Source organism: Haplochromis burtoni, unplaced genomic scaffold (genome assembly GCF_018398535.1).
Source record: "Haplochromis burtoni strain Fernald_Lab_line unplaced genomic scaffold, NCSU_Asbu1 Contig_211, whole genome shotgun sequence".
Taxonomy (NCBI): domain Eukaryota; kingdom Metazoa; phylum Chordata; class Actinopteri; order Cichliformes; family Cichlidae; genus Haplochromis; species Haplochromis burtoni.
In genome coordinates this window covers 593,162-603,184 of record NW_024582572.1, presented here as the reverse complement: position 1 = coordinate 603,184, position 10,023 = coordinate 593,162, and the positions used below count along the sequence as shown (strand labels likewise).

Sequence of the window (10,023 nt, the reverse complement as noted above, 5' to 3'; positions counted from 1 at the left end):
GTCGGATAAGAAACACGAAGCAGACAAGTATGGAAAAGGTTTTTCTGTTTATCGTAGCTGCATCAGGCGAGTATTTTAATGTGTTTTTAACATTTTTCTTTAATGCAACATCAGCACTGTGAAACCTTTAGGAACTATTATGTTAGCTGTACAATACTTTTCTCTTTCATTGCTGTGCTGGAAACAGAATCATAGTTTGCACCAAATTGTTAAATCATTATATACTCGAAACATTAAAATTCTAAGTTATTTTACTGCACATAAAAGTAGATATTATTACATTAAAATATAATGACAAAGTTAAGATGGATTTCTTTTGTTTTAAGCATAAATATAAAATCAGTATTCACATCTATATCTGCAGGGCTGTGTTCAGGCTCCTCATATGTTAAGCGTCAGTACCATTTTGTTTATGACTGGAAGAACTGGACTGATGCTCTGAGTTACTGCAGAGAGAGATACACAGACCTGGCCACCATAGAAAACATGGAGGATGTGAGGATCCTGCAGAGCATGGCAGACTCAAGTAAAATGAACTACGCAAAATACCCAAATGTGAGTACACTTTTTCTCTTCCTCTTTTTCTTTTTGCCTGTCCTGTTTGGTTCTTTAGCAATCAGAATTACTGTCTGAAGGCCAAGAGAGATGCTCAACAGATTTACTTTACCAAATGGATCATCACAGCCTTGCTGTATTGGTCCATTTGATTGACCTTTGTTATTATTTTATTTTATTAATTTTTTAAGTTATTAGAAACAGGAAAGACATGACTGAGGGATAGGAAAGGGAGAAAGAAAGAGAGAGAGAGAGAGAGACAGAAAGAAAAAAGGGAGAGGAAGAGGGACAGTGAGAGAGAGAGGAAGCTTTAAAAAAAAGAAGAAAGAAATCAGCTGTTACCTGTTGAGAGAAAAAAAGAGAAAGCAAGCAAAAAGACAGCAACACAATACACACAACATCACTGCAATAAACTAAATAAATGTAAGTAACAGTAAATACTAAATACTGAATGTTATTGTGCAGCACGCATGTGCTTTGAGGTAGCAACCAAGAAAGGTGTCGTTTTTGATCACGTGTGTGTACACCTGTATGGATCAACACGTTTGTATTCAAAAGGTTCGTCCATGTAACGATCTGCTTGAGGGTGTGAGGAGCATGAAGCAGGCATGCAAGAGATCCAGGCCCCAGAGTGCGAGAGCCAAAGAAGGACCAACAAAAGGGGCTCCTCAGCTTTTTTTTTTTAACGGTATAAACAATGAAATGTGGTGGATTGGCCAGATGCTGGCAGATGTGTAAAAATAACTCAGTTGTTTGGTGGAGGCTATGGCGGAGCTTCCACGGAGGCCAGCAGGTGGATGAGGGAAAGGGGAGGCAGGAGGAGGAGAGACCCGAGGCGGATCAACTGGTCCCGTAACAGACTTGACCCCCTGCTGGGCTTGGGAGAGCCCGATTGTCCTGCGGAGCCGTTTGCTGCCAGATACTCGATGGTCGGTTGCATCGTGTCTGGCAACACTCTCGATGGAGGACATTGAACGACATCTACCAATTTGGAACCACGATAACAGAGTTCTGGCTGATTGGACCCGGCTTATTGAAGAACAAGAAGCAGCTACAGCTGTTCAAAATCACATAAGGCTGTTCGACATGATAAACGATTGGCAGGGCTGTGAGTACTCAGACTGTGTTTTGAACACAATATGGATAAGATCTTGGAGAAGCTCATGGCTCTGCAATATGGATAACACATAATTGAGAGAATTAGACCAACCGTAAAAATTAGATGCAGTTGTTCGCACTGGCACCAGCTGAAGGCCTGCCAAGGTTGAAGCTGACTGAAACAACAAAATTCTCCATGATAACAGGATTGTTGTCAGAACCCTTTGTCCCTCCTTCAAGGCCATCGATGGCCGTGTTGATCTTCCACAGACCTACACTCACCCCCCACCCCCTCCGAACGCCTTTGAAGCTCATGTCTTCTGTGTTGTGAGATGTGATGATTCATGTGCTGAGGTGTTTTTTCTGTTCTCAAACTGATCTCCCTGTTGGAGCTCAGTCTGGGTGGAGTTCTTTTTTCTCCTCGTCTTTCCTCATGTTGTGCATTTTCCATTGTTATACCTCTCTGACCCGTCTTCCCCATGTGATGTTTGTGTAATGTATGTATGGTCGGAGGGTAAGATGGCGCTGGCAAGGCTGGCAGCCTTAACCCAATCAATCATTCAATGTTGCCACCACCCCTCCGACTTGGGCACCATGTGAAGTGGAGAGGCCCAGGCACTGTTCGAGCGCTGCGCAATGCCCAGGCGCTCCATGGCCTCAAACTCCTCCTGGGTGATTGACAGTTTCGCAGGGTAGCGGCTACGCACGCACGCAAACACTGGGGGACCAACCGTGGCGATGTAATCCTCAACCCTGTATTTTGCGGCCGTGCTGGAGAAATTAGGAGTTGACAGCAGCAGAAACTCTTACAGCAAACGCTGAAATACGTCCTCGGAGGCCACCAAACTGGCCCCAATAAGGGAGTGGGCGGCCCGGGTTAGACAGGGTAGTGAAAAGAACAGCATCAATCAAACATCTGTGAGCAACGTTGACTAACAGTCCGTGGGCACAAAAAAAATCGGTGCCGAGCTGGCAGCAACAAAAAAGTTCCACTGGAATTTCCGGCCGTGGAAACTAACAGTCACTAACCTTTCCCCATAAGTTGCAATACTAGAACCGTTAGCCGTAATCAGCTGCAGTCCGTGGCTTGCCGCTAAACTGTCCGCAGCGGTGGGTGGGATGGGGCTCTTCTGGGAGCCAGAGTCAACCAGCACGAGTCTTCAATGAAGAGCATCGTCAGCGACCGTGGCCGCTCCTGCACGGCAGCCCCGTTTCACTGAGCCAGAAAAAGAGCAGGGCGGCAGGCAGCGATGTGCTCTGGCGCCAAAACCGCCATACCAAGCATGTTGCTGAATTTTGCAAAGGATGTATGGAGGGAAGGGAAGCTGGCAAGGTGTTGGTAGAAGGTTTGCGGCTGCTTTAGTAAATAAGGCGTTTGGTGTGTTTGTTGGATTGCCGGAGAAAAAGCGATGGACGCAGAGCTTGAGTAGTTGTTCATCTGATGCGCTGACAGACGAGAGGACGACTGTAGCGAATGGAAGTGTGAGTAAAATTATGTTACTCCTGTGAGAAAGCTGTGTTTAAAGGTATCCGCTGAGAATGGACCCTGTTTGCACGTAAACGAGAATGAACAGCTAGCAGAACTGGAGGAACCTATATAGATGACAGCCGGAAGGAGCGTGTTTGGAGGCGTGGTCCTGCTCCTGAAATTCCGATACATAATCTCCAATAAACTTTATAGAAATTGGGTTAAGGTACTGCCTGCAGTGGTTTGTATCATATCTATCTAATAGACTCCAGTTTGTGCATGTAAATGGAGAGTCCTCTTCACACACTGAGGTTAATTATGGAGTTCCACAGGGTTCAGTGCTAGGACCAATTCTGTTTACATTATACATGCTTCCCTTAGGCAGCATCATTAGAAGACATAGCATACATTTACACTGCTATGCAGATGACACCCAGCTCTATCTGTCCATGAAGCCAGATAACACACACCAATGAGTTAAACTGCAGGAATGTCTTAAAGACATAAAGACCTGGATGGCCGCTAACTTTCTGCTTCTTAATTCAGATCAAACTGAGGTTATTGTACTCGGCCCTGAAAAGCTTAGAAATATGGTATCTAAGCAGATTCTTACTCTGGATGGCATTACCTTGGCCTCCAGTAACACTGTGAGGAACCTTGGAGTCATTTTTGACCAGGACATGTCCTTCAACGCACATATTAAACAAATATGTAAGACTGCTTTCTTCCATTTGTGCAACATCTCTAAAGTTAGAAATATCCTGTCTCAGAGTGACGCTGAAAAACTAGTTCATGCATTTATTACTTCCAGGCTGGACGACTGTAATTCATTATTATCAGGAAGTCCTAAAAACTCCCTGAAAAGCCTTCAGCTGATCCAAAATGCTGCAGCAAGAGTCCTGACAGGGACTAGAAAGAGAGAGCAGATTTCTCCTGTTTTGGCTTCCTGTTAAATCCAGAATTCAAAATCCTGCTCCTCACATACAAGGTCTTAAATAATCAGGCCCCATCTTATCTTAATGACCTTGTAGTACCATATCACCCTATTAGAGCACTTCGCTCTCGCTCTGCAGGCCTACTTGTTGTTCCTAGAGTATTTAAAAGTAGAATGGGAGGCAGAGCCTTCAGTTTTCAGGCCCCTCTTCTGTGGAACCAGCTTCCAGTTTGGATTCAGGAGACAGACACTATCTCTACTTTCAAGATCAGGCTTCAAACTTTCCTTTTTGCTAAAGCATATAGTTAGGGCTGGACCAGGTGACCCTGAATCCTCCCTTAGTTATGCTGCAATAGACGTAGGCTGCCGGGGGATTCCCATGATGCATTGAGTTTTTCCTTTCCAGTCACCTTTCTCACTCACTATGTATTAACAGACCTCTCTGCATTGAATCATATCTGTTATTAACCTCTGTCTCTCTTCCACAGCATGTCTTTATCCTGTCTTCCTTCTCTCACCCCAACCAATCACAGCAGATGGCCCCGCCCCTCCCTGAGCCTGGTTCTGCTGGAGGTTTCTTCCTGTTAAAAGGGAGTTTTTCCTTCCCACTGTCGCCAAAGTGCTTGCTCATAGGGGGTCATATGATTGTTGGGTTTTTCTCTGTATCTATTATTGTACGATCTACTGTACAATATAAAGCGCCTTGAGGCGACTGCTGTTGTGATTTGGCGCTGTATAAATAAAATTGAATTGAATGGAGATGCTTGCCCCCCACCCGAATCATACGGCGGGTCAGCTGGACTCCTCAGAGATACCGTGACCCAATGCTGCTGTCTACATTGCCTTATTGTAACCCTACTCACCCACCCCTGTTGCTTGTCACGTGTTTTCATGGTGTTACGTTGTGACAATTCATGTGCTTGTGTGCTGAGTAGTTTTTGTTTTCTGTTCTCGTAGTGATCCCCTGTCAGGAGCTCAGTCTGAGCAGAGTTCTATTTTTGCTCCTCCTCTTTTGTGTTGTACATTTCATTGTTTTTCTTTATGCTACCTATTCTGACCTGTCTCCTCAACGTGATGTTTGTTTATGGTTTCACTGCAGGCAACTGCAAGTGACAAATAAAGATCACCATCATCAAATGCTGTTTGACCAAGATCCAAAGAAATAGCAACTGATGACCTGATAATCACCCAGTTTACACAGAAATCAAAATATATGACTCGAAAATAAAAAAATACCGTTTTAGTTTCAAGGCTTTTTATGAAACAATTGAGATCAATAGTTTATGTCACAACACATTTCAATTGTTCCTTGCAGCGAGCTTGGATTGGACTGTACGATGATATGAACAGCTGGAGATGGTCAATGTCAAACACAGATTTATACAAAAACAGTGTGGCTTTCAGAAATTGGGAGCCTGGACAACCAGACAATTGGATGAGCAAAGAACACTGTACTGGGTTAAGGTGGACTGGCTCATGGACTGATGAAAACTGTAACAATACATTTAAAGCACTCTGCTCTGACATCAGAGGTGAGGATGTTAATTCATACACAACCCTAAAACAAAATTGTTTAAGTTCTACAAGTCTTTTCAATGTCTTTGGATTTTACATTTAAATATGTCTTGTTCTCCCTTCACTTTGGTTATTTTCCAGGACTGAATGTGACATTTGTCTTCATCAACAAATTGATGACATGGATGGAGGCCCAGAGCTACTGCAGAGCTAATTATACAGACCTGGCCAGCGTGAGAAACATGTCAGAGAACCAGAAGGCAAAGGAGTTGGTACCTGCAGGGCAATCCGCCTGGATTGGCCTTTTCAGAGACTCCTGGAAGTGGACGGATGGAATTAACTCCTCGTTTAGATACTGGAATACATATGAACCCAGTAATGTTGTCAAAAATGAATTTTGTGTCGCAGCAAACTTTGGATCTACTGGAAAATGGGAGGACTGGAACTGTGACCGGGAGACAGCATTTGTTTGCTACAGTGGTAAGTTCTGATTCATGTAGCTTTTAGTTTTGAATTTAGATGCAATTTTTTCAAATGGAGACAAGGCTGCTACCATCATCTCTGATCCTCACAGACTGCACTGCAGGCTGCTGTTTAACTTTACAGACAACGTATGTTTTTATGACAAAGGTCAATACAGTCAGCTTAGCTTAATATAAGAAAGTAAAAACACAAGAGCTTTAGTACAGTGTTGTGAAACTGATGTTGCTTCATTTCTGAAATAACGAATCCCTTTTATTTACCCTGAGAACGTTCAGGGCAGCAACAACAAAGTGCTACTGTACTGTGCACATGCAGCACTACTTATTTACTTTTACAATTAAACCCGTACATTTGTTCATTAATTACAAAGAGCCGGCTTACAAGCAAGTGGTGAGACTGAGAATGGGGAAAAACAACAATCAGGATCTGAATGACCCCACAGTGATGGAAGCCATGCTGGAACAGGTAATTATACAACTCATGATCTTAGTGCAGGGGTAAAACTAGTTCTGGCTCTCAAATGAAAATGCCTGAGCTCTCTACAGAGGCAGGATGTATTCGATTACTTTTTTCAGGTAACGAGTAAAGTAAGGGATTACTATTGCAAAAACGGTAATTAGATTACCTTACTTTCCCGTAGGAACGCTGCGTTACTGCGTTACTAAAACGTGATTTTTTTTGCAAGAATGTCTCATGACAGTGACGTAAGCGAGTGCGACGTTCGTGACAACAGCTGTGTGCAGATCAACAATGGATCACATATGGAGTGCAGAGAGAGTATGAGCGTGCAGCGTTTAAAGCGTGGAAGTACTGACCTTACTTTGAGTTTGATTCCATAAAAAGTGACAAAAACATTGAGTGTCCGCTGTGCGTGGGAAGAAAACTTCTTTTTACAGCGAAAAAAACCCCTAAACTTCCAACAAGCACCGAGTAGCTACGACGTAATGGGAAACTCACAGAGAAACTCGCGGATTCTTCCACTGACCGCGGCACACCTGCACCAGGGTAACCCTCCGCCTACCCCACTCCTGCTTTACAGGTGAAAATAGAGCAACAGGACCGCTGAGTCTTTGACTTTATTTATTTTCTGCTGTGTTTTACTTGCATCTATTTGAAAGACTGAGTGTAAACACAAAATATTTTATTTTATGTGCTGGAATGTGCAGAAAATAGGTTTAAATGTTAAACTAAATTTCTTCCAGTCAGAGAATGTTGCAGATAATTAAATTTTTGCTTGATGCATAAAGTTAAAAGATTAAAACTAATAAAACAAGTTTTAAAAAGAGACTTTTCCATTTGATTACATTTTGTATGATGGATTATGCAGAAAAAGTAGAATTGGGCTGAAAGATCTATCGCTTTATCACCTCTTCAGGTTGTAAATCGTGTTTTTAAAAAGTAACTAAGTAATTAATTACTTTTGGAAATAAGTCATCAGTAAAGTAACGGGATTACTTTTTTGGGGAAGTTATCAGTAATTAGTTACTGATTACTTTTTTCAAGTAACTTGACTAACACTGTTCATAAGTAATTAGTTTGAAGCTGCCTCATTTTTTGGCCCCACTCACCTCTTTACTGCTGTCCGCCCCTCAGTTTGATCTTCACCTGATACTGAGAGCTTTTTGGGGGAGGTGTGAATAAACACTGACCAGCAGTTGGTTGCTTTTGTTCAATAAAGACAAATGTATTTGATGTATGTGTTACGCCGCTGTGAGCCTTCACACATCAAACTGGTTTGAGTTTGAACAGTGACACATGAAAGGCAATCCTCTCTGTTCATTAATCACCAGCGGATGTTGCTGCTGATTTGTTTTTTTCACACCGCACCAGAACGGATGTCTGCAAGTTTCGGTTGTGGTGCTTCTGGCTCGCCCTACAAAAGAGTAGCAAGAATAAAGGGAGCAAGTGTTGGGTAATTTGTTTCTATCAGCTCAGCAAACACACAACCTGTTAGTGTGCTGTTTGTCTCAGAGTGTGTTGCTAACTAAAGGTCCAGCTGCTGCATGTCACAGGGAGAGAAAAGAAGCAGCTAACTTCAGTCAGAGATGGAGAAAGATAAGAAAGACAGGAAGGGAGAGGAAACGAGCTTAACTTTAAAGGGAACGACTGCTCATTCAAAGCTTACATGTACGTTATTTAAAGGCTGCATGAAAATCCTCTGCAGGTTAGTGCAGACAAACAGGTTACTTTTCTGAACTGTGATGGACTTAAAATAAAGAACTGTGTGTGAGTGGTGCACAGTCTCGTATAAAGACAGCAAATACTGTCAGTGTCGAGGATGGAAATCAGCCAGGGCAACATAAAACATCTGCTGACATCTGGCTAAAATCAGGTGTATAAATCTGCAAACAATATTATTACAGTAATGCACTAATAGAGCTCAAGGTTCAGTCAGTTTGCACAAAAATAGCTGGTAGAAATGTTATTCAAAGAGTTACTTTTTACATTCATTACTTACCCAAAGTAATGAATGTAAACAGTAACTCAAAGTAATGAATGAGTACTTTGAGACTGTTTTATCTGTTTAATTTGTTGTGGAATAATAAGGGAACAGACATCACCTGACTGAATAATTCATTACCTCTATTACCTCAAACTGTAGTCCTCTGAATACTGCCTGCCTTTATTTACCAATCAAGAAACGTATAAGCTGTCCACAAACGCTGGAACAATGTACAGGGTTAAATCAGTTACAGATGTGTGATCCTGCATCCTTGCAAAGCAGAGCGGTAAGCATAACGAGCTCTTAGTGAAGAGTTTTGTCTAAATGATATTCAGAAAAGCACTTTTTGTGTGTTTCAGTTCAAACAGAAGCTGAAGAACAAGGACGTAAAAGGAGACATCAGACTGAGCTGGAGGAAGCAGTCGGACGGGGAGGTCTTCCTCAGGGATGAAAAGCAAACCAAGAAGAACACGACCTGTAAAAATGACTTTTAAATGTTGATCAGGGCTTGTGTGTGGTTTGGTGTTGGGTTTTTTCATAGAGCACATTATAGTAATAAACGTGTTGGTGTTCTGGTTTTACTGTTATTCTGCATTTAGGAGTTTGATTTGTTTGTGTGTTTCTGGATTCATCTTTATTCTGGTAGATTGTAGTAGTAAAGTTTATTTATTAGGACTTCACTGAGACTTAAGTTTTGTTTTCATGTTATGGTTATTGATGCGTTTAAGTTCCTGTGTTCTGGTTTATGTCTGTAAGTAGGAGTTCAAGGTTTCTTTCATGTATCTGTGACTGTTCCTCTCGTGTCTGTGTAAATATCTCAGCACTTCGCTGTTCTCTACTCGGGCATCTTATCGAGGCCACGTCCACACTAATACATTTTCGTTTAAAAGCGCATCTTTTCCCCTCTGTTTTGGCCTTCTGTCCACACTGAGACGGCGTTTTCAGTGTGGATGAACAACTGTTCAGAAACGATTGAAAACGATAGAGTGGACGCCGAGCGTTTTCAGACGCCCATTTTCAAATGTATCCAGATTAGTGTAGACGTAGCCTAAGTGTCAGTATTCAGTCTGTGTTACTTCTGTGGTTTATTTCCTGTTTAAAATTGAAAGTTGATTTTTTTTTTTCATGTTTCATGTTAGTTTTACTTCCCGCTGTTTGGTTAGTCTGACTGTATTCAAAGTCAGCTTTACTGTCAAAATCATGCGAACTGCAAAGCTTCCACGGCCCTCCGTGTAAACTAAAACAATATTGAGATAAAAATAAAACAAAAGTCTGTCATCTTGTTGTAAAGCCCTTTTTGTTTTGGATTTACTTTATCAGTGGGATTAACACTTTCTTCAATTTTGTAAAAAAATATTGAAAGTTGAAGAAAATACTTCTGAGTGATCTGTCCACATCTTTCAAATACATCAAAATATGTAATAATCAGGCCTGTTTGGAAAACCCCAAAGCCCAAATTAGGGCAGCAAGCAGTCTGGCCTAACTTTGCTCCCACTAACTTTGCTACCCTTGAGCCAGATACCGACA

At 42.0% G+C, this 10,023-nt stretch overlaps 1 protein-coding gene across 1 annotated transcript; it reads left to right on the top strand.

The window, feature by feature from the left end:
• Positions 1-367: 367 nt before the first annotated feature.
• On the top strand, positions 368-9,759 carry LOC102311313 (macrophage mannose receptor 1). Its single transcript, XM_014338168.2, has 5 exons — positions 368-555; positions 5,371-5,587; positions 5,712-6,050; positions 6,424-6,518; positions 8,856-9,759. Exons 1-5 carry the CDS (start codon positions 487-489, stop codon positions 8,988-8,990), a joined length of 855 nt encoding a protein of 284 aa, XP_014193654.2. The 5' UTR covers positions 368-486; the 3' UTR covers positions 8,991-9,759.
• The last annotated feature ends 264 nt before the right edge of the window (positions 9,760-10,023 follow it).